The sequence below is a fragment of the Mobula hypostoma genome, chromosome 4, assembly GCF_963921235.1.
Source record: "Mobula hypostoma chromosome 4, sMobHyp1.1, whole genome shotgun sequence".
Lineage (NCBI taxonomy): Eukaryota > Metazoa > Chordata > Chondrichthyes > Myliobatiformes > Myliobatidae > Mobula > Mobula hypostoma.
Window position 1 is genome coordinate 194,860,738 of NC_086100.1, and position 25,178 is coordinate 194,885,915.

Sequence of the window (25,178 nt, forward strand, 5' to 3'; positions counted from 1 at the left end):
TCCCTGCTGTCTTACCCTATGACGCTGACACTATGTGGCACATTTCCAGCACTGCACCAAGAATTCATCAGTGAAGTTTATACAGGCATCATGTATGTTAACAAACGTTTTCATTTTGTTTTGTGGTATGGATCAAGCGTGTGCAGATAAAACTCCTGTCAAGGTGTAGTTTGCACGTCACCGGCTCCCTTGTACTCATCTCGACCCCTTCATATAAGATCATGAAAGATAAGAGCAGAATTAGGCCATTTGGCCCATCAAGTAGTCTGTGCCATTCCATCATGGCTGATCCATTTACCCTCTCCACTGTTCTCCTGCCTTCTCCCCATAACCTGTGACCCTCAGACTCATCAAGAACCTGTCAGCCTCCACCTTAAATACACCCAATGACTTGGCCTCCACAGCTGCCTGTGGCAACAAATTCCACAGACTCACCACCCTCTGGCTAAAGATATTCCTCCTCACCTCCATTCTAAATAGATGCCTCTCTATTCGAAGGCTGTGACCTAAGGTCCTAGACTCCTGCACTACAAGAAATATCCTCTCCATCTAGGCCTTTAGGGAATCCAGCACAAGGACTCCCAAAGTCCCTTTAATCCATGGAATTTTGAATTTCTTGCCAGTTTATAAAATAGTCTGCACCTTTGTTCCTTCTATCGAAGTGCATGACCATACACTGTCCGACACTGTATTCCATCAGCTACTTTGCCATTCTCCTAATCTGTCCAAGTCCTTTTAAAGCCTCTCTACGTTCCTCCATGGAAACAGGCCATTATAAAGCTATGGAATGGTTCCCTGGTACAGTAAAATGGACTCTAAATCTCACAATCTACCTCGTGACGATTCTGTACATGAATGTCTACCTGCACTGTTTCTATAGCTGTGACATACTAGTGAGTTCTGTTACTGCTTTCCTTGTATTACAACGCACCAGGTCATCCTTTGAACAGTATGCTAGGCAAGCTTTGCACACTCAAGGGTACAATATTGTGCTAAAGTCTTAGGCACAAATACATAGCTAGAGAGCCTAAGACTTTTGCCCAGCAATTTAATGTATTGCACTGTACTGCAGTCACAAAAAAAACCAACAAATTCATGACATATGTGAGTGATGGTACCCCTGATTCTGGTATGGGTCTGAAAGTGGGAAGGAGGTAGGGAGAGGGGAATCATGGTTGGGAAAAGGGGAAGGAACGGGAAGCACCGGAGAGACATTCTGTAATGATCAATACACCAATTGTTCAGAATCAAATGACCTTGCCTGGTGTCTCAGGGCTGGGTGTGTCCGCACCCACACCACCCCCACCCCAGTACTCCTTCTTTGCCACCTGTCCCACACTCCTCCTGCAGCGCTCCACCCTCGCCATTCCCAGCATCTTTTGTTCCCACCAGATTTACAAACTCACTCTCCGCCCACATTGACAAATACAGATATGCTTAAATCTCAGTGACCCTAGCTATATAGATATGCCGAAGACTTTTGCACAGTACTGAACGTACTGATAATAAATTTACTTTGAACTTTGTCCTAGCCTCATTCGTTTTCCTAAGATTCATCACCTCACGCTTAACAGCTTTAAACTCCATTTCTCAGCCTATTTCACCAACATATTAATATGACCATGTAGCCAAAGACCACGGGCCACATTGTCAACCACTGCTGTCTGTAAGGAGCTTGTATATTCTCCTTGTGAGACCACCTAAGTTTTCTCCAAGCGCTCCAGTTTCCTTCTATGTTCCAAAGACGTACGGGTTGGGAAGCATTGGTGAGCTGTGGGCAGGCAACGTTGGGCACTTGTGGGCTGCCCTCAGAACATCTTCAGAATGTGCTAGTTGCTGAGGCAAATGCCACATGTCACTAGAAGTTTCAATGTACATGCGACAAATAAAGCAAATCTTTAATTGTTATCTTTAAATTTTGGATCCACAAAGTATCAAAAATGGAGCACTGCCTCACTATTTTTGACTTCCTTTTTGCACAACTTAATTATTTTTTTTAAATATACACACACTCAGTGACTACTATATTAGGTAAGGGAGGTAACGAATAAAGTGGTCACTGAGTGCTTATGCTCATTGTCTTCTGCTGCTGTGGCCCATCCACTTCAAGGTTCAATGTGTTGTGCGTTCAGAGATGCTCTTCTGCACACCACTGTTGTAATGTATAGGTATTTGCGTTACTGTCGCCTTCCTGTCAGTTTGAACCAATTAGGCCATTCTCCTCTGACCTTTCTCATTAACAAGGCATTTTCTCCCACAGAACCGCTGCTCATTGGATGTTGTTTTGTTTTTCACACCAAACTCTAAAGATTGCAGTGCACGAAAATCCCAGGAGATCAGCACTTCCTGAGATATTCAAACCACCCCATCTGGCACCAGCGATCACGCCACAGTCAAATTCATTTAGATCACATTTCTTCCCTATTCTGACGTTTGCTCTGAACAATAACCTCTTGATCATGTTTGCATGCATTTGTGCATTGAGTTGCCGCCACACGATTGGATGATTAGATATTTGCATTAATGAGCAGGTGTTCAGGTGTACCTAATAAAGTGGCCCATGAGTGTATACTACTTATTGTAATTTATAGTTGTTTTTTAATATATTGCACTGTACTGCTGCCACAAAACATCAAATTTCACAACACATGTTGATAACAATAAACCTGATTTTGATGCTGAGAATGTGGAAGTAACTTCACAGGCCACATAGCTCACCCAGAACTCCCAACATCTCCTTTTGCAATATTTCTTCACACTGACAGTTTTGACTAGCTTTCAATATTGTTGAGAAGGTGATGATAAACCATCTTCTTGAACTACTGTGGTCTTTCAAATGAAGATACTCCCCAAGTGTTGATGTACCCACGATCAGTGGGTACAAAATATTAATAGATTCTCACCACTCAGCCAATTGACAGATTCTTCCGTGCGAATCTTTTCGACCTGCCCTTTACTCTTAACCACGGCTATATCCTTGCCCTGAAAGTCAACTGCAGTCGCTGCATACAGCACTTGGTCTGGAAATAAACACACAGAGGAAGGAATTAATCTCTCTCTTTCAACCAGTTGCCAAATAGTTACATTCATCTGCAGTTGTGAAATGTACAAAATGGTGTAAGCACTATTAGTCTGAATTATAAACAGAAAACACTGGAAGTGGACTTTAAAGTTCACATTGTGCAATGAACAACAATGTTGTGCCCCGCAGCAGAACTTGAAAGGCAGTATTATTTTTTTAAACTAAATTGAATCTAGGCTCAAAAACAGTTACTTTCCCCTGAGTAGTAAGGCTAACAACACCTCCATGCAGTAACCCATCCCACCACTTTCCCTAACACCAGTACTTTACCATTTCCTGTCAGTCACCTTATGCACAGACACTCCCAAGGCTAGCGTCACTTTATGGACATAAAATCAATATACCACCCTATCCTCATTATATGCGTCTTCAGACAATGCGTTTTCACAGTTGCGTGTCGAACCTATTTCTACCAACTTCTCCTTAAATGCGTCCAAAACTCACAAGTTATGCGTGCGCGTGCGGTGGAGTCTGCAAGGCTGTTGGCCGACCAGTATTGTGTGGGATGAGACACGCGCATTCCCCCAAAAACAAGCCACACGCGCACGCCTCACAGTCTCACTCCCGCCAGTCTCACATTGGCAGCGGCAGCGTGTGCATGTGTGACCTTGCGCCCTTAACCTGCACGGTGCACTGATTGTGTGCTTGAAGTATTTAACCATGCCTCCTAAGCGTCCTATGTCAAGTCCTGGGCCATCAGCCAAGCGGCAGAGAACCGCTTTAACACTTGAAAAAAGTTGGAAATTATAAACAGGGCTGCGTCGGGTGAAGGTAACACAGCTCTGGGGCGCTACTTCGGCCTGTGAGAGTCCATGATCAGGAACATAAAGAAAAATGCTGATAAAATAAAAAGTGCAATGATTGATTCAGTGTCTTCAAAGATTGTTACCAAAATGCGTCACCCGATTATGACAAAAATGGAGAAAAGGTTGAGTTTGTACATTGAGCATGAAACAAAGAAAAAAAAACAAGTCAGTCCCGATCATCTTCGTGTGAAAGCTTTGAAAATTTATGGTCGTCTTTGTTCACAGAGGCTAGTGAGGAAATGTCAAGTGATATTGTTAGCTTTAATGAAAGTAAGGGATGGTTTTCTAAGTTTGTTAATCGTCACAGGCTTCACAATTTAGCTGTGCGTGGTGACCAAGCTCGTGCTGACCACGAAGCTGCTGAACGCTACCCTGTGCAGTTGTGGGCTGTGATAGCTGAGTTGGGCATCACATCAAAGCAGGTGTTTAATGCAGATGAGACTAGGCTTTCTTGGAAGTGTATGCCGAAACGCACTTACATTAGTAAGGATGAAAAGACTGCGTCAGGTTTCAAGGCAGCAAAGGATAGGTTGACTCTGCCTATGTGTTCCAGTGCCGAAGGGGACTGTAAGATGAAGCCTCTCTAAGTTTACCATTCACTAAACCCCCGTGCTCTTAAGGGTTTGAGTAAGAATATGCTTCCTGTCCACTGGGCAGCTAACAAGAAAGCATGGGTCACTGGTCAAGTCTTTGAAGATTGGTTTGCTAATCATTTTGCTGTTGAGGTTGAACGCTACTGCCGGGAACAGAATCTTGCCTTTAAAGTTCTTTTGTTGCTTGATAATGCGCCAGCCCATCCCAAACATTTGGACAGCATTCATCCTAACATAACAGATCTTGAGACTGCTGACGTGGTAGAACTCCTGGATTCTCATGATGAAGAATTAAGTGTGGATGAACTTCTGTGTTTAACTCAGACTGAAGGTGATAACAACGATGAAGAAGAGTGTCGAGTTGCAGGTGAAGGATTTTACGGTGAAGCAACTTGCAGAATTTTTTAAGGCTGGGGAACACTTGGCACAAATGGGATGGACATGGACCCAAGTTTAGAACGGAATCAGCATTTTAGTCATTCCCTGCAGTCAATCCTTCTTCCCTACAAGCAAATTTATGCTGAAAAACAAAATGCTGCCAAGTAAACAACCCTCACCACTTTCTTCAAACCGGTGTCACCCACACCAACTCCACCTCCACCTGAGCACTCCACACTTGTCGCATCTCCTGCTACCGGCAGTTCTGAGAGTTCCACTAACTTGCCAGAGAGTTCTGGGAGTCTTCCTTCACCCCTTGCTGTCCTTGATGATCCTAACGACACACAACCATCCACCTCATCCATGTAAAGCTGCCCCACACCACAACAACCACGCATCTCCTGGAGCCAACACATCTGCCACTGTTGGTGAGTACTGTACACCCTAGAATGTTAACTTTCTATGATTTATTACATTGAATATTACCATAAATTGATGAAATATAATATGAATGTTCCCTTGTGGTACTGCTTTTGTGTTGTATTGGTATGAAAATGTCATAATTTACTGACAAAACACATTTAGGAAGCCCTCCAGAACGCATCCCTATTTTTTCCATTTAAATAATTATTCACATAATGCGTTTTCCATACTATGCATCGACTGCGCAGACCGTATCCCTCGCATATAATGGGAATAGGGTGTGTGTATGTGTGTGTGTATGTATGTAGAGGGGAGAGAGAGAGAGAGGGAGGGAAAGAGAGAGAGGGGGAGAGAGGGGGAGAGAGAGGGGGGAGAGAGGGGAGAGAGGGGGAGAGAGGGGGAGAGGGGGAGAGAGGGGGGAGAGGAGGGGGGGAGAGAGGGGGAGAGAGGGGGAGAGAGGGGGAGAGAGGGAGAGAGAGGGGGAGAGAGAGGGGGAGAGAGGGGGAGAGAGGAGAGGGGAGGGGGGAGGGGAGAGGGGAGAGGGGAGAGGGGAGAGGGGAGAGGGGAGGGGGAGAGAGAGGGAGAGGGAGAGAGAGGGAGAGGGAGAGGGAGAGAGAGGGAGAGGGAGAGAGAGGGAGGGAGAGAGGGGGAGAGGGGGAGAGGGGGAGAGGGGGAGGGGGAGAGAGGGAGAGAGGGAGAGAGGGAGAGAGGGAGAGAGGGAGAGAGGGAGAGAGGGAGAGAGGGAGAGAGGGAGAGAGGGAGAGAGGGAGAGACCGAGAATTTTGGCAGTGTGCAGGAACACCGGGATCTTGGGATCCTTCAAAGTTGCCGCACAAGTTGATAGGGTGGTTCAGAAGGCATGTGGAGTGTTAGCCTTCATCAGTTGGGAGACTGAGTTCAAGGGTCACAAGGTAATGTTACAGCTCTATAAAATTCTGGTTAGACCACACTTGGAATAGAGAGCAGGTCTCATGAGAATACATTGCGTGAGCTATGACTTTTCTCTTTGGAGAGAAAGATGATCTGACATGTCTTGGTAGAGGTGTACAAGATGATAAGAGGCACAGATCAAGTGGACAGTCAGAGACTTTTTCCCAGGTAGAAAATGACTGAGATGAGGAGGCCCAATTTTAAGGTGACTGGAGGAAAGTATAGGGGAGAACGTCATAGGTAGGTTTGTTACACAGAGAGTGGTGGTTGTGTGGAATTTGCTACCAGGGGTGATGGTAGCGGCAGATACATTAAGGACATCAAGCAGCAGTAAATCAAGGCAACTGGACTTGCTGTGTTGTCTAAAAGACATTTCACCACTCATCCGAGAGGCTTCTTCAGTTCTGATCCATGGTGGGTCATCTTCCAGCTTATAAACTCTGTGAGTTGTTTAAAGGTATAGCAATCACACAAGGGTTGTTAAGAGTTGAGAGCATCTGTCGACAGGAATAAAGAATCGATGCTTTGGGCCAAAATGAAGGGTCATGGTCCAAAACCTTGACTGTTAATTCCTTTCCTCAGATGCTGTCTGACCTGCTGAGCTCCTCCAGCATTTTGTTTGGGTTTCTCAACGTGAATGTGGACAGCTAATCTTGGAACATTTGTACATTTTGAATAATTTATTTCAGTCATTTGAATCTTGTGAGGAAACAGCAGGAGACAGAGAGTTCAGGAGAGAGTTACAAAGGGTCTCTGTATGGTGATGCCACAGGTAAGGGTGGGTGTGAATGTGGTCTAAATTTAAATGATCATAGAACATCTAATTTTAGCAACTAAAATTATTTAATGAACTGAGGTAAATAATTAACACTAAATGAATTAAATAACTACAACTAAACTAATTAATATGAGAATGATAGGTCAGGAAATATATTGCTGAGACACGTGGGAATTTGTGGACACTTTTGTCCTAAGTGACTCCAGACTGAGGAAATATTCAGATCTGGGTTGAGAGTGGACATCCAAGTTGCAGGCACTGAGAGACAGCAGGAGAGAGTAAGTCAATTGAATCATTTGTTTTGGGAGATTAACACATCAAAGTTCAAAGTAAATTTATTATCAAAGTACACGTATGTCAGCTCCACCACGGATGGTTCCAAGCCCGGATATGGAAGGAGGAGGGTTGATCACCCCATTCTGTAAAAAAAAAACAGTACGACAGAAACGACAACAGAAGCTCCAAAGATCTCATCCCCAGGAGAGGAAAGATCCTCAAAGGGCTACAAGCCGGGGACAACTTGGGAGACACACAGGATACAGGACTCTGGCAAGCCTATGCTCCATAGGGTTGATGAGCTAAGAAGCAGACATGCATGGCACCATATACTACCCCGAGATTCATTTTCTTGCAGGCATTCATAGAAGAACAAAGAAATACAATAGAATTAATGAGAAACAACACACAAAGACTGACATCCATTATGTAAAAGAAGACCAACAATGTAATCACAACTTATAATAATAACTAATAACTTTTGAGTTTAACTCAGTCTGATTATTTACACAGGCACAATCAAGTAGCAAACATCATTCACCAAAATCTTGTTTTAAAATACAAACTTATAAAAGATACCATACCTTACTATAAATACAAGTCTGATCCAGTATTAGAGACAGATTCCTACAAATTATATTACAACTGATCCATTATTACAAACAGGACTATCTGGATATAATATTACAGGATAAACAAGCAAGAAAAGTTTACTGAATAGATATAGCCATTCCAAACACACACAATGTACAGAAATCAATAAGTGAAAAACACCAGAAATTGAAAGACTATGGAATATGAACAGGGTATATATTGTCCCGATAGTAATATCTACAGCTGGTGTCATCCCAAAGTCACTACACTATAGCATTAAACAATTAGGGCTACCCAGCAATATCTATGTAAACCTCCAGAAAGCCACAATACTAAACACCACTAGAATCGTCCAAAAGTTCCTAGCAATTGAGAAACGAGTGTGCTTGGCTAATAATAATAGTAATAATAATAATAGTAATAATAATAATAATAATAATGAGGAAGCACTTTATTGATCCCGAGCAGGAAATTCATTATGCTCGTACCAGCTTGAGCTGAGAAAAAATAAAAATAATAAAAAATAAATAGGCAATAAATATCAAGAACATAAGTTGTAGAGTCCTTGAAAATGAGATTGTTGGTCATAGAATCACCTCAGTGTTGAGGTGAGTGAAGTTATCCACGCTGGTTCAGGAGCCTGATGGTTGTTGGATAATAACTGTTCCTGAGTCTGGCTGTGTGGAACCTGAGGCTCCTGTCCCTGCTTCCTGATGTTGTGCAAGTATCATTGAATTTCAAGTCTGGCCACCATCATGGGCAAAATCAGTACTAGTAGAAGCAATGACCACTGCATGCACAGTACAAATTTGCCATTTTTATTGATTTAAGTTGATAAAATATTTCAATTTGCCCCTATATTTTTTATCTCACTGGATTGAAACCTATTGAATTTTGAAAGGTCTGGATAGAGTGGATGTGAAGAGGATGTTTGCTATGGTGAGGGGGTCTATTCCAGAGGGCACAGCTTCAGAAGAGAGGAATGTCCATTTGGAACACTGATGAGGAGCAGTTTCTTTAGCCAGAGTGTGATTATGTACAGTTTTCATAAATTCTATTGTATTTCTTTATTTTCCTGTAAATAGCCGCAAGAAAATAAATCTCAGGGTTGTATATGCTGATGTCTATGTACTTTGATGATAAATTTACTTTGACTTTGACTTCTGTGCAGCTCTCACATTCACCGCTTTGTATCAGGTCTCAGTAATACTTCCAATCTTCACTTCACAGCTCTATCATCTTCCTTTGCTTTTCTCCCTCTCACACACACATCCTCTCAATCTCTCTCCCTCCTCTCTCCCTCACCTTCTTTCCATCTGGCTCCCTCTCACTCTCCCCTTTCCCTCCAGCTCCCTCTTTCCCTCGAGTGCCCCCTCACTCTCTCATCCTCTTTCCCTCCAGCTTCCACTCCCTCTCTCCCCTTTCCCTCTCCTTCACCCTCTTTCCCTCTACCCCTCCCACATTCCTCCCTGCCCCCTTCCTTCCCCTCACCATCTGTTCCACACACAACAGGATCACCACAGTAACCTTGGCTTCATCCCGTTAAAGATACTTCCTGCATCCTATCCCTCACTCCACTCCACCGCCTCTGCACTCAAAACCTCACTTCAACTCTCTCTCCCGCTCTTTCCATATACCGTCGGGCAGTCACGGCTACCTCCAATTTTATTTCCGAATTCTAGCATCAGCAATTTTTTTGAGTGAGTTAGCTGTTTCAATATAAAAAAAAGTACTCAGCGCAGTAGTGCTCCAACTCAGGTCATGTACCTGCCAAAGTTGCTGCAAAAGGGTGCGTGGGCTCAAATGGACACCTTCCTCGGCCATTCTCCATTCCGGCAATTCTGCTCTCCGATGCGTCGAATGAGTCAAAGACGTTCTGAAATACAAGATTGCGTATTGCTGTTAAGTAAAATTAAAAAACCGTTTTAAAGTAAATTCATTTTTGAAGTACAGTACATTTATGTCACTATACACAACCCTGAGATTTATTTTCTTGCAGGCATTCACAGTAAATACAAGAAACACAACAGAATCAATGAAAACCCCCCCCCTCCCAAACAGGACAAACAACCAGTGTACTAAAGACATCAAACTGCAATTACAAAAAGAAATAAAATAATAGTAGTAATAAATAAGCAATAAATATTGAGAACATAGGGTGAAGAGTCCTTGAAAGGCAGAGGACAATTAGATTAGATTAGATTCAGCTTTATTGTCATTGTGCCGAGTACAGATACAAAGCCAATGAAATGCATTTAGCATCTGACCAGAAATGGAAAGAATAGTATTATTTACAAAATAACTGTGAATAAAAAAAGTGCTACAGCACACAAATATAAAAGTACTGAGACAGTACAATATGGGTGCAATACTGCTTAGCGCTGTGATGTGAGGTTCAGCAGGGTCACAGCCTCAGGGAAGAAGCTCTTCCTGTGCCTGCTGGTGCAGGAGCGGAGGCTCCTGTAGCGCCTACCGGATGGGAGGAGAGTAAAAAGTCCATGATTAGGGTGAGATGCATCCCTGATAACGCTTTTCACCCTGCCCAGGCAGCGTTTATGGTAGATGTTCTCAATGGTGGGCAATTGGGTGCTGATAATCCGCTGGGCAGTTTTCACCACACGCTGGAGTGCTTTGTGGTCTGATACGGGACAATTGCCATACCACACTGAGATGCAGTTGATGAGTATGCCCTCAATGGTACAACGGTAAAAGTCCATCAGTATCCTGGGACAGAGGTGAGCTTTCTTCATGCTCCGCAGGAAATAAATGCGCTGTTGCATCTTTTTGATCAGGATGGAGGAGTTCAGGGACCAGGTGAGATCCTCGGAAATGTGGACACCAAGGAATTTGAAGCTTGATACACGCTCCACTACAGTTCTGTTGACGTAGATGGGGACGTAAGTGTGACTCCTGGCATGCCTGAAGTCCAGAATGATCTCCTTGGTCTTCTGGGTGTTAAAGGCCAGATTGTTGTCGGCACACCATGCAGCCAGGTGCTGGACCTCATCCCTGTAGGCCGTCTCATCATCCCCTCTGATCAGACCAACCACCGTGGTGTGGTGATTATGGAGTTAGAACCATGTACAGGAACGCAGTCATAGGTGAAAAGGGAGTACAGAAGAGGGCTAAAGCACACAGCAAACAATTTGGAGGAGAAGTTGAGGACAAAAATATTTAAGGAGAAGCCAGATCCCAACGATCCTACATTTTAGGTTTAATGGAGGTGATTTTGGATTTTTTCCAACAAATGGTCTCAGGTGGGTTGCAGACTTTGATCTTTTAGAAAGGACGCTGAAAGCATTTCAACCTATTTTATTATTTGTACCGCAACTGAAAGAAATTAGGAAATGTGTTTCTGGCCTCGAAAAAGGCTATTTCAGCTGGGTGAATGAAAAGGCACTTTGAAGCAACAGATGACAGACAGTACACTCAGTGCCCACTTTACTTGGTACAGGAGTGGAACCCGGCGTGGTCTTGTGCTGCTGTAGCCTGTCCACTTCAAAGTGCACTCAGTGATGGTCCTCTGCATACCACTGTTGTAACGTGTAGTTATTTGAGTTACTGTCACCTTCCTGTCAGCTTGAACCAGCACTGTACTCCCTCTGTAGCTTTTATACTTTATTCTGCATTGTTATTTCTTTACTTTGAAGGAATCTCAGAACTGATCCCTATGGAACCGACCACCAGGCAGAATACACTCGATCTACTAAAACTCTCTTCATTCTGTAGGCAAACCAATTCCAAATCCACACAGCCTTGGAACCCATGCTTCATGACTTCCCTAATGAGCACACCATGGGGAACCTTGTCAAACGTCTTACTAAAATCCATGAGCACCATATACATCTTGCTGGTGATGGACAATGAAGTTCCCATCCACAGAACACAGTCAATTCTTTCTGTCCCTCCCCACCCTTGCCAAAGGTTCTTGTTCACCATCTGAAGGAGGGTGGTAGAGGGTAATCAGGAAAAGGGTTCCTTGCCCAAATTAGACCTTATACCACGAGAATTCATGGGGAGTCAATGTGGAAGATTCCACCTGCCACGCAGTCTCATCCTACCGGAAGGACAAGATCTACCCAGGAACTGCAAAGGAAGAATCTTGAATAGTCTGCAAAGCATCATTCTGTAGGTAAAACTATGTCAGGCTGTTGCCCATTGTCCCACAGATCTGCCAATTTAGATGCAAGAATTTACAAGGTCCACAGTTCTTGCAGCGATGTTGGTGTATCTGTTTTCGGTGCCTGTATTGATGCTAGTAGTCCATGACGTTTTATTTCTTCTGTGTTTAAGTAAGACCACAAGAATCAAGCCATTTGGTCCATCGAATCTGCTCCACCATTCCATCATGACTGATTTATTATCCCTCTCAACCCCATTCTCCTGCCTTCTCCCTGTAACCTCTGATGCCCTTACTAATCAAGAACCGATCAACCTACATACCCAATGACTTGGCCTCCACAGCCATCCGGGGCAATGAAAACCACAGATTCATGACACTCTGGCTAAAGAAATTCATCCTCATCTTTGTTCTAAAGGGACATCCCTCTGTCCTGAGGATGTGCCCTCTGGTCCTAGACTCCTCCAATACAGGAAACATCCTCTCCACTTCTACTCTATCGAGGCCTTTCAATATTTAGTAGGTTTCAATGTGATCCACCCTCATTCTTCTAAGCTCCAGCAAGTACAGGCCCATGTAATGGTGCTACTAGGTGGCTAGCTACCCCTTAGAGGCAGAAACGAGCCAAGCACACGAGTACGAGAGAGTATTAATCCATTTACCAAGAGACAAAAACCATTAGAGTATCTTTAAAGCACTTAGTACGGACAGGAAAGGAAATATATTAACGTGGGAAATAAAGTTCAAAAGCAGTTTTGGCCAGGGTTCACAAAGCATTAATAAACGACACTTACGATAAACGCATAATGCGGGTCAAAGGCGTAGGTCCCACAGGCAAAGAGATGCGTCTCATTCCAGACTTCCAGGATTCGAATATAATTGTTACATTTAGTCTACACCAAAAACAAAAGGAAGTCAGTCAATAATAGCCACACGGTTACAGAACACTACAGCAGAGAAACAGGCCCTTCAGCCCATCCTGTTTATGCTGAGCCATTAATCTGCCTAGTCCCAGCAATCTGCAACCGGACCACAGCACCTCCATGCCCCTCCCATCCATGTACCTATCCAAGTTTTTTTTAAGTGTTCAAATCGACCCTGTATCTACCATTAGCACCGGCAGCTCGTTCCACACTCTCACTACCCTCTGAGTGAAGAAGTTCCCCTTCAGGTTCCCCTTAAACTTTTTACCTTTTCACCCTTAACCCATGCCCTCTACTTGTAGTCTCACCCGACTTCAGTGGAAAAAGCCCATTTGCTTTTACCCTATCAATACATTTCATAATTTTGTATAGCTCTTTCAAATCTCCCGTCATTCTTCTACACTTTAGGGAATAAAGTTGTAACCTGTTAAACCTTTCCCTATGTTGGCTATCTCTATCAGTCCACATCTATCCAAATACTCATGTATCTGCTCCCTTAGAATACCTTCCAATAACTTTCCCACTACTGATATCAGACTCACTGGCCAGTAATTTACATGCATTACATGCAATTACTGGCATAATTTACATATTACTATTTAACTATTTATGGTTCTATTACTATTATTATTTATGGAGTAACTGTAACGAAAACCAATTTCCCCCAGGATTAATAAAGTATGACTAATACTATGACTATGACTAATTTCCTGTTTTATTCTCAGAGCCCTCCTTAAACAACAGAACAATTCTCCATCACCTCACCCATGGCTAAAATTGTTGTAAATATCTCTGCTAGGGCCACTGCAATTTCTGCACTATCCTCCTGTAGGGTCCAATGGAACACCTCATCAGGCCTTGGGGATTTATCCACCCTGATTTGCCCCGAGACAGCAAACACCTCCTCTGTAATCCGTATTCTGTCCAAGACATCACTGCTGCTTTGCCTCACATCTATAGACTCTGTGTCTGTCCCCCAAGTAAATACAGATGCAAAAAATCTGTTGAAGAACTCCCCCAGCTCTTTCAGTTCCATGCATAGATTACCACTTTGACCTTCCAGAGGATCAATTTGGCCCCTTGCAATCCTTTTGCTCTGAACATATCTGTAGAAACCCTCAGGATTGTCCTTCGTCTTGTCCGCTATAACCTCATATCTTCTTTCAGTCCTCCTGTGTTCTCTTGCATTTCTTGTACTTTATAAGTACTTTTCTTCCTATCTGCCTGTAAGTACCTCCTTTTTTCCCTCAACCAGGGCCTCAATATCTCTTGCAAACCAAGGTTTCCTAAATCCATAATCCTTGCCTTTTATTCTGACAGGAACATACGAACCTAACCTCCCAAAATTTCACCTTTGAAGGCTTCCCAATTACTAAAGCAACACATACAAAATGCTGGAGGAACTCAGCAGATCAGCCAGCATCTATGGAAATGAATAGCCAGTCAATGTTTTGAGCTGAGACCCTTCGGGACTGATGGAGGAAGGGGGAAGATGCCAGAATACAAAGGCGAGGGGTTGTGAAGGAGGCTAGCTGGAATGTGAAATCGGGGGTGGGGGGGAAGAGGTAAGATCAAGAGCTGGAGAAGGAATCGAGTTTGAGAGGAGAGTGGACCATGGGAGAGAGGGAAGGAGGAAGTACCAGGGGAGATGATAGGCCAGTGAGAAGAGATCAAAGGTCAGAGTGGGGAATAGACGAGGTGGGGGGGGGGGGGGGAAGAGTTTGTTTACCAGAAGGAGAAATTGATATTCATGCCATCACGTTGGAGGCTACCCAGAATATTGTCGTACCCCGTGACGGGGATAAAGAAACCAGCAGAAATAGAAACCACTTTGGAGTCTCGTATTGCTATAAACTACTAATATTTATTAGTAACTACGCAATACAGTAATATCAATGTAAATAAATCACACAGGTTAGCAATGAATATATATAAAAGTACATAAATCAGTAAGTGTGGAAATGTATGTATGATAGCCAAGCTTCTTTAAGTCTAGGGGTAAAAAGATACAGTCTTACGATGTTGAGTCACGTTCAGTTCAGTTCGTGGTATTTAGTTGAGTAGTGATAGAGAGAGAGAGAGAGAGACAGACAGACAGAGGGGGAGAGAGAGAGAGAGAGAGACAGACAGACAGAGGGGGAGAGAGAGAGAGAGACAGAGACAGAGAGAGAGACACAGAGAGAGAGAGAGAGAGAGAGAGAGAGAGACAGACAGACAGAGGGGGAGAGAGAGAGAGAGACAGAGACAGAGAGAGAGACACAGAGAGAGAGAGAGAGAGAGACAGACAGACAGAGGGGGAGAGAGAGAGAGAGACAGAGACAGAGAGAGAGACACAGAGAGAGAGAGAGAGAGAGAGAGACAGACAGACAGAGGGGGAGAGAGAGAGAGAGAGAGAGAGAGAGACAGAGAGAGAGACACAGAGAGAGAGAGAGAGAGAGAGAGAGACAGAGACACAGAGAGAGACACAGAGAGAGAGAGAGAGAGAGAGTGAGTCGAGTCTTCAGGTGAGCTGTTGCCGTCGATCTTCTCGTCGTCCTCCGAAATCCTTTACAAGTCACCGACTGTGACTTTAACCAGGGGGACCGGTTTTCCTGTGGTGGAGCTATCACCCCGGCAAGGGTGGACACAGACAACTCCCCACCCTTCAACCCCTTCTTCACTGCTGGGATAGCAATTTGGATTGATCTGCCTGACCGATCCTCCAAAACCCACTTTCTCTGTGGGCACAACAATGCTCATTCAGTGTCCAGATCATGTGTCTGAGGTCTGTATCATCTGATCTCCCATTTATTTCACCAGGCTGAGCATCACCTGTCATTCAAAGAGTCCCTCCTTCCTTTGTCTGTGAAGAAATGTACAAGCAGGCAACAAGTCCTTGAAGAAATATTAACAACCGGCTGAAAATCATAACATCGAGTGTCCATTAAATAACACCGCCTTCAGTCACCATAGCAACTTACGAGCTGCTCGGTGCTGTCTCCAACTCCAAACTCAGTAAAAATCCAAAGTTACTTCCAATGCCTTAAAGTGACAGTCCAACCGTCAAATCTTGGTCTCTCTCTCTTCTCTTTTCAAAAGCAACATATCGGTGGTAAATAACTCTGTCTCTCTCTCCTTTCCAAACAAACCATCAATGATAAATGTCTCTCTCCAAACAGTTAATAGGGGCACTCCTGGATCCCCTCACAATATAAAGTATTGCTCCTCCACCCTGAGGATGGCCTCTCATGGACCAACACATCAGAATAGGAATGGAAATAGGAATTAAAATGTTTGGCCACCTGGAGGACACGCTTGGGTCAGATGGTGCAGAGGTGCTCAACAAAACAGTGCCCCAATTTACAACAGGTCTCACCAATGTACAGGCCACAGCAATGGGAGCCACAGGGCCAGACTCCTGACCACTGTGGCTTTCCTCTGCTAGGTCACCCCACCCCCCCCCAAACAATATCCAAACTTGTTTTTGAGTGCGATGGCCACAGGGGTGTTCTGCACTGGCTAATCTAGAAATCAAACCACTGAACAGGAAAATTCATGATACTTCTCATCCCAAGTCCTGATGCAGAGATGAAGAGGAATTTCTTTAGCAAGAGGATGGTGAATCTGTGGAATTCATTGCCACAGACAGCTGTGCAGGCCAAGTCATTTAAAGAGCAGGTGTCAACGGTTACAGGGAGAATGGCATAGAGAAGGATAATAAATTGGCTACGATGGAATGGTGGAGCAGACTTGATAGGATGAATGGTCTAATCATGGTCCTATGTCTTATTGTAGACTAGAGTCTCGACCTAAAACATCGACAATCACTTTGCCTCCACAGATGCTTCACAGCCCTCTGAGTCCGTTCAGGAGTATTTTCTCTTGCGATCCTAGCACCTGCAAGGTTGAAGCTTATTTGTGGTGTGTTGATCAAAACGCTCAGTGAAATGCACCGGGGGCAGCCCACAAGGGTCGCCAAACATTGCAGCGCTAACACAGCACGTCCACCATGTTCAGCAGAACATCGCAGGACGCAACAAGCAACACCAGCCCCGTTATACACACACACACACACACCACCCCCCCCCGAACATTTTACAACAGAGGAGGAGACTATTTGACCAGTTCTCAGAATATTCAGAATCAAATCAGATTTAATATCACTGGCACATGTCGTGAAATCTGTTAATATGTGGCAGCAGTACATTGCAATACACAATAATAAAAACAGTGAATTACAATAAGTATATATATATTTAAAAAGCTAAACTAAATAAGTAGTGCAAAAAGAGAGGGGAAAAAATGTAGGGAGGTGGTGTTTCTTAAGTTCAATACAATTCCATACATCCCAGTCTCACACTTACATCCCTGGCATTGGAAAGGGTCCAGAAGAGATTCAAGAGAATGATCCTGGGAATGAACGGGTTAATGTATAACAAACATTTTGGCTCTGGGCCTGTACTCACTGGAGTTTAGAAGAATGGTGGGGGGGGGGGGATCTCACTGAAAGATATTGCATATTGAAAGGCCCAGATAGAGAGGACATTTTCTATAGTGGGGGAATCTAGGACCAGAGGGCACAGGCTCCAAATAGGTCACCCTTTTGTAACAGAGATGATGAGGAATTTCTTTAGCCAGATGGTAGTAAGTCTGTGGAATTCATTGCCACAGGTTGCTGTGGAGACTAAGTCATTGAGTATATTGAAGACAGGGGTCAATAGGTTCTTGATTAGTCAGGGCATCAAAGGTTACGGAGGAGAAAGCAGGAGAGTGGAGTTGAGGGGATAATAAATAAGCCATGGCGGAATGGTGGAGAAGACTTGATGGGCTGAATGGCCTAATTCTATCCTGTGCCTTATGCTCCCATGGTCTTAATTCTAATACCCAACGAAAACTTCCCCACATCTGACCTGAAAGATAATTATCGCAGACATTTGATGTGGAGAGTTTGGTCTTGCTTCTGAGAAACAAGTAGAAAAGTCCCTGCTTCTGAAGGTGCACGAAAGCCGTAGGTCTCTTTCCCACATTTTCCTTTCATGGAATTCAGACTGCACAATCCAAGAATATTCTTTCCTCAATCATCCGGATCAGACACCACCAGAGTTAAAATTAGGAGCTGTGTCACATGGGAACTGACAACCAATGAAAGCAAACATATCCCAAAACTATTTAAATTCTATGCGTTTCAGCTCCAAGCCATATTCTTAGTGACCGAGTCTCTCTTTTCCCCAGCCTTTCATCTATAATTAATAAAAAGGACTTTGTTCATGTGGCCTTAATCTGCTAATAAGCTCAAATTTTAACTGTTTCTTTTCTCCCACAAAGTGGAAAGCATTCCAATTATACCGATTTTGTCATTTTCCTTTTTTCTGTCACACCTTTCTTGCGCCGTAAACAGATTACACTTCAGTGAATAATAGAGCTATTATGGGAAAATGTCCCTATTGTTCCCTTGTCACAGCGTCCACAATGAAAGCATCTGTTAAAAGCTGCAGTATCTTCCTCACTTGCTTTACTGCGACCATGAAATGACAGAACATCTCCTGATGAAATGAATTATGAATCACTGTACAAAAGGAATGCTCATCATTGAACCACATCTAACCTTAAAAATAAATTGGAAGTAATTAGATTCCCACATTTTTCAGATTCCACTCACTACTAACTGTTATCAGTTTCGCCTTGATGGCCTGTTGAAACGGCAGCTCTTTATATATATATATTTATCTATGTGGGACTGGAAAAAGAACCACGTGGCCCAATACCATATGAGGAGCATTTGATGGCTCTGAGCCTGTGCTTGCTGGAATTTAGAAGACGGGAGGTGGTGGTGGGGGAGGTGGAATCTCCTTGAAACCTAATTCATTCACTGAAAGCTATCGACTGTTGCAAGGCCTAGATAGAGTAGATGTGGAGGTGACATGAGGACACAAACTCAGAGTAGGAGGACGTCCATTTAGAGTGGACATGAGAAGGAATCTCTTTAGCTAAAGGATGGTGAATCTGTGGAATTCGTTGCCACAGGCGGTGGAGGCGGAGCTCAAGTCATTGGGTGGATTTAAAGCAGAGGCTGATGGGCTCTCGATCAGTCAGGGCACGAGAGGGCACGAGAGGTCTCGGGGAGAAGGCAGGAAAACGGGATTGAGAGGGAAATGGATCAACTGTGATCAAATGACAAGAGCAGACTCGATGGGCTGAATGGCATAATTATGCTCCATTATCTTCTGGTCTAATATATGGCTTCACCCAGTCAGCTCGTAACACTCATTAACTTCCACCTTCTACTTTCAAAACAAAACTAACACTTTCCATTTACTATGGTCACCCCTGACTGGTTCTGATACCTCGGCAGACAGTCCACACAAATTCTCTTGAACTTCTATGTCTGAGTTGTTGGAAGTGCTCTGACAGGGTGTATCTCAGGCTGCTCTGCTCTTGACCGAGTGAACCTGCAGAGAGGTCATCACAGTTTTTCCCCCACTTCTTTCCACTCAGCCCACCTTCACAGTGCGTTGTTTCAGGAAGACCTTCCCTGGGAGAAGGCACAGAAGCTTGAACGTCCAGACACTCAGGAGGAGCAGGAGCCTTCTCCTTCATTGTTATCTGACCCCTGAACCAATCACCTCTTTCACATCCCACGGTACATGGGAGTTACTGTAGCGCAGCTGCTAACACGACACCATTAGAGCTCGGGGTGTTTCGGAGTCGAGTTCAATCCCGGCGTCCTCTGTACGTCCTCCCAGTCTATTGCATGGGTTTCCTCCGGGTGCTCCTGTGTCCTCCCACAGTCCAAAGACATACTGGGTTAGGCTAATTGGTCATTGTAAACTGTCCCGTGATTAGGTTAGGGTTAACTGGGTTTGTCAGAGGTTGCTGGGGCAGTGTGACTCAAAGGGCCTGAAGGGTCGTTAAATAAAATAAATAACTAAACCCACTTAGTTGCACACGTACAAAATGCTGGAAGAACTCAGCAGGTCAGGCAGCAGCTTATAGAGGGGAATAAACAGTTGACATTTCAGGCCGAGACCCTGCATCAGAAGCCAGAATAAGAAGCTGGGGGTGGGTGGAGGAGCACAAGCTGGTAACGCCCTAGGAAGGGAGACACGAGATTCTGCATATTGCTGGGAGGTAGGTGGGTCGGGGAAAGGGAATGATTTAAGCAGCTAGGAGGTGAGAGGTGGAAGAGGTATCGGGCTGATTAAAGTTCAAGCGTTCGAAGTAAATTCATTATCAAAGTATGTATACATCACCATATACAACCCTGAGTTTCATTTTTTTGTGGGCATACTCAATAAATCCATAATAGACTAATAACCATTGAAAAAACAATGAAAGACCACACCAACTTGGGTGTTTAACCAATGCGTAAAAAACAACAAACTCTCCAAATACAAAAGGTAAGAAATAATAATAAATAAATAAGCAATAAATATCAAGAACGTGAGATGATGGGTTCTTGAAAGCCAGTCCAGAGGTTTTGGGAAGTGGAGTTGAGTGAAGTTATCCCCTCTGGCTGAAGAGCCTGATGGTTGAGGGGTAATAACTGTTCCTGAACCTGGTGGTGTGAGTCCTCAGGCTCCTGTACCTTCTTCCTGATGGCAGCAGCGGGAAGGGAGCAGGTCCTGGACGGTGGGGGCTCCTGACGATAGATGCTGCTTTCCTGTGACAGTGTTTCACGTGGATGTGCTCATTGATGGGGAGATCACTGTAAATGGACCTGTGATTAGGCTCGGGTTACACAGCCGAGTCGCTGACCCGCGCAGCTTGTTGGCCTGCGCCGCACTGTATCTCTAAATAAACAGACAGACATAAAGAATGCAGTTGACGTGGTTAGTGAACTTGCAGATGACACCAAAATTGGTGGTGTACTGGAAAGTGAAGGCGGCTAATTAAGATTGGAACAGAATCCAGCTCAAATTGGGAGAGTGGATCAAAGATTGGCAGCTTCCAGGTGCTCCGCTTTCTCCCCTCATTCCAAAGACATACCAGTTAGAAGGTTCATTAGTCTTTATATACTATTGTGCAAAAGTCTTAGGCATATATATATTATAGCAAGGGTGTCTAAGACTTTTGCACAATACTAACGTAACCTTACAGCATAGTACTGCTGCCTCAAAAAAACAAATTCCATGACATATGTGAGTGATGATAAACCTGATTCTGATCTGGGTCTCTATTGTGGACTGAGAGTGGGAAGGGGGCAGGGAGAGGGGAATCATGGCTGGGAAAAGGGGAAGGGAGAGGGGAGGGGAGGGAACAGGAAGCACTGCAGAGACATTTCGTAATGATCAATAAACCAATTGTTCGGAATCATGGTGTCTCAGAGCTGGGTGTGTCTGCACATGCACCACCCCTCCTCACCCCGGCACTCCTTTTTTGCCACCTGTCCCACACCCTTCCTGCAGCGCTCCACCCCCACCATTCCCAACGTCCTTTGCTCCCCCGCCAGATTTACAAACTTGCTCTCTGCATCATGTTGACAAATACAGGTACTGTGCAAAACCCCTAGGCACCTGTGCCTCAGACTGTAAGTTGTCCTCTGATTAGGCTAGAGTTTATACACTGGTTTCTGGACAGTGTGGCCCATGGGCCAGAGGGCCTGTTGCGTGCTGCATCTCTAAATAAATAAATACTTATTACTACAAAAGTTAGAAGGCAAATGAGAAAAATATTCGAAACAAACCTTTTTGCCTTTTCGTAAGCAGGAATGATGTTCCTTCTCTGTGACTTTCCAGTCGATCTGTAAAACAAATAAATCCAATGAAGTCCATTTCTGATGTTTTTGCTGCTGCTGGTGCAAAGTGAGGGGAGGGGCTTCGGGGTTTCAATGCTTCTATCATTCATTCTATGGAGTTCCTTATTTCTTGATCGTCTTTGAGGAGTAAGAATTTAAGGTTGTATACGGTATACACTCCCTGATATTAGAAGAACCTTTGAAACTTGGAAGGTATTTATTTCTCTCCAACTGAAGAGAGGTGGACTTTGCGCATCTATACTCGTCATTCTACAGATCAGCAGTAGACAGTATCCCCTCTGTGGACAGGAAGGGTCTACGGGTAGTCAAAACTGACTCCAGTCGACCCGCCATCAAGGACATACAGTATATACAGAAAGGTGCCGGAAAAGGGCCTGTAACATCAAGAATTCCACCCGCCCTGCTCGTGGACTGTTTGTCCCACTCCCATCAGGGAGGAGGCTGGTAGCATCCACACCAGGATCATCAGACTCAAAAACAGTTAGTTTCCCCAAGCAGTGAGGCTGATCAACACCTCCACCCACTAACGCACCCCTCCATACCCCACATCACCACAAGTTTATCATTTGCTGTCGGAGTCACCTTATGTACAGACACTCCTGTGCCTAGCGTCACTCTATGGATGTATAATCAATCTATGTATGCAAGCCATCTTGTGTATTTATAGTTATTGTGTGTTTTTTTATTATTGTGTTTCTTTAGGCTGCATCTGATCTGGAGTAACAATTATTTTGTTCTCCTTTACACTTGCGTACTGGAAATGACATTAAACAATTTTGAATCTTGAATTTTAATTTAATTTTTGTTTAATAATTTGTTGGCACTGACATCCAAACTCAAGGATTTGTCCAAGTATTCTTCTTAATGCTGTACCATGTGACCACCAGAAAGCAAGCCGATTCAACATTACATCCTTGCTTTTATATTCGTGCCCTTGAAATTAATGCTAACATTGCATTTGCCTTTCTCATCACAGACTCAACCTGCAAATTAAAGGATTCCCAAGTTTTGTGCCTCAGTTTTTTTGTATTTTCGCTCCATTTAGAAAACAGTCAACCCTTTCATTTCTTCTACCAAAGTGCATGACTATAGACTTCCCAACACTGTATGCCATCTGCCATTTCTTTGCCCATTCTCCTAATCTGTCCAAGTCCTTCTGCAGCCTCTCTACCTCCTCAAAACTACCTGCCTCTACCTATCTTCATATCATCTGCAAACTTTGCAACAAAGGCATCAATTCTGTCATCCAAATTACTAACAGATACCATAAAAAGAATCGGTCCCAACACAGACCCCTGTGGAATACCACTAGCCACCAGCAGCCAACCAGAAGAGGCTCCCTTTATTCCCACCCTTTGCTTTCCTGCCAATCAGCCACTGTTTTATCCATGCTGGTATCTTTTCTGTAATACCATGGGCTTGCAGCTTGTTCCGTAGCCCTTGTGCGGCACCTCATCAAAGGTTGTTGGAAAATCCAAATACACAACATCAACTGAATCTCCTTTGTCTTTCCTGCTTGTTATTTCTTCAAAGTATTCCAACAGCTCTGTCAGGCAAGATTTACTGTTGTTATTGATTTACTGTTACTGTTTACAAGATTTACAAAGTCTACTGATAAAAGATTTACTGTTACTGTCGCCTTGCTGTCAGCTGGAACCAGTCTGGCCATTCTCCTCTGACCTCTCCCATCAACGAGGCTGCTCAGTGGATGTTTTTGTGTGTATTGCACTATTCTCTAAACTCTAGAGACTGTTGTGTGTGAAAATCCCAGGAGATCGACAGTTTGTGAGATACTCAAACCACCCCATCTGGCACCAACAATCATTCCACAGTCAAAGTCGCTTAGACCACATTTCTTCCCCATTCTGATGCTAGGTCTGAACAACAACTGAACCTCTTTTATGCCTTCAGCTACTGCCACATGATTGGCTGATTAGATATTTACATTAACGAGGTGTGTAGGTGTCCCTAATAAAGTGGCCACTGAGTGTGGACGGATTAAGTGAGCAGCAAAGATCTGGCAAGTAAAATAAAATGCAGCCAAACATGGCCTGAAGGGTCCATTTCCCTGCTACAAACTCTGTTTAAAATGTGAAATTATCCATTTCAACGTGAAAATATAAAAGCATATCTTCAAACGGTGAAAGACTGAAGAACTGTAAGATGCGGAAAACACCTGGATGTCCTACAGTGCCACTCACAAAAAGCTGGTGTGAAGATAGAACAATTAGAAATGCTAAGCGAATGTTGTCAGTTACTCAAGGAGAAATTAAATACAAATATAAGGAGGTTCTGCTTTGGGTACAGAGGGCATTGAGCATTTGGAACACTCTGTATAGTTCTGGTCTTACTTAAGGAAGGTGCTGATACTCTGGAAGGAGCTCAGAGAAGCTTTATTAGACTAACAGTAGGGGGATCGAGTATGATCTTCTCCAACGGAGTTTTCTATTGGATGGTCCTCAGGTGGCAGTGGAGGCCGATCCAGGATCCCTATATCCGGGGTGTTCGTGTGGATTCCCCTAATGGAGAACGCCTGCGCGTGACTGTGTTTAACCTGCATGGGCAGACACCACGCGGTCCATGACAGATCGGCGTCAGGGTCCAGTGGTACAGTGATATGGATTGCAAGGCGACTGATGCAGCCTTCCTCCGCCCCCACTGCCATTATGGCAGGCCACCATCTTCCGCCAGCTCCACTGTGGAGGATACAGTTGGATCGCTCTTTGTCTGGAGCCTCCCCTTTGACCTTACTGCCCACCAGGAGCGAGACCCCAGTCAGCGTCCATCACGGGACCTCAGGAATTCACAAGTCTCCCAACCATGACAAGGTGACAAGGATGAGAAGACTGGGAAAGGGCAGATTGACTTAGTATATAGAATTGGATAGACCATACCATAACTAACGAAATTTAGAAGTGTGAGAGGGCAACTGATTGAAGCAAACAGAGATTCTGAGCAATCTTCATTAAGTTAGACAAGGAAAGGAAGCTTCCTTCTGTGAGAAAATCTAGAACTAGAGACCACTGTTTAAACTTATTAGATTGCCCACTTAAGACAGATGAGATGATGTTACTTTCACCTAAAGGGTTGAGGGTGTTTGCAACTCTCTTTAACAAATGGTGGTGGAGAATCTGAATATTTTTAAGGCAGAGATGGACAAGTTCCAGAAAGTCAAGAGGGGGGTGTGGCGGTGGGAATAATAAGTTACTGTAAGTAGGCAGGAACATGAAATTGAAGTTAGTAAAATATGATTTTATTAAGTGGTCTAGCAAGTTTGAGGGGCCAAATGGCCTACTCTTCAAGTTTATTGTCATTCAACCATACACACGTATATCACCAAATGAAACAAGTTGGGTCTTTATTCTTTAGAATGTAGAAGGTTGAGGGGGGACTTGATAGAGGTATTTAAAATTATGAGGGGGATAGATAGAGTTGTCATGGATAGGCTTTTTCCATTGAGAGTAGGGGAGATTCAAACAAGAGGACATGAATTGAGAGTTAAAGGGCAAAAGTTTAGGGGTAACATGAGGGGGAACTTCTT

General features: G+C 44.0%; 1 protein-coding gene across 2 annotated transcripts in view; it reads right to left on the minus strand.

Moving 5' to 3' along the window:
• LOC134345851 (semaphorin-4F-like) overlaps positions 1 to 25,178 on the minus strand; it is a 174,250-nt gene that overhangs the window by 57,109 nt on the left and 91,963 nt on the right. For both annotated transcript variants that reach the window (XM_063047154.1, XM_063047153.1), the window contains exons 3-6: positions 21,566 to 21,622; positions 12,775 to 12,873; positions 9,628 to 9,736; positions 2,904 to 3,020 (exon numbers count right to left, since the gene is read on the minus strand). In XM_063047154.1, the coding sequence (XP_062903224.1) occupies positions 2,904 to 3,020; positions 9,628 to 9,736; positions 12,775 to 12,873; positions 21,566 to 21,622 (382 nt within the window). The remainder of the gene's footprint in view (positions 1 to 2,903; positions 3,021 to 9,627; positions 9,737 to 12,774; positions 12,874 to 21,565; positions 21,623 to 25,178) is intronic.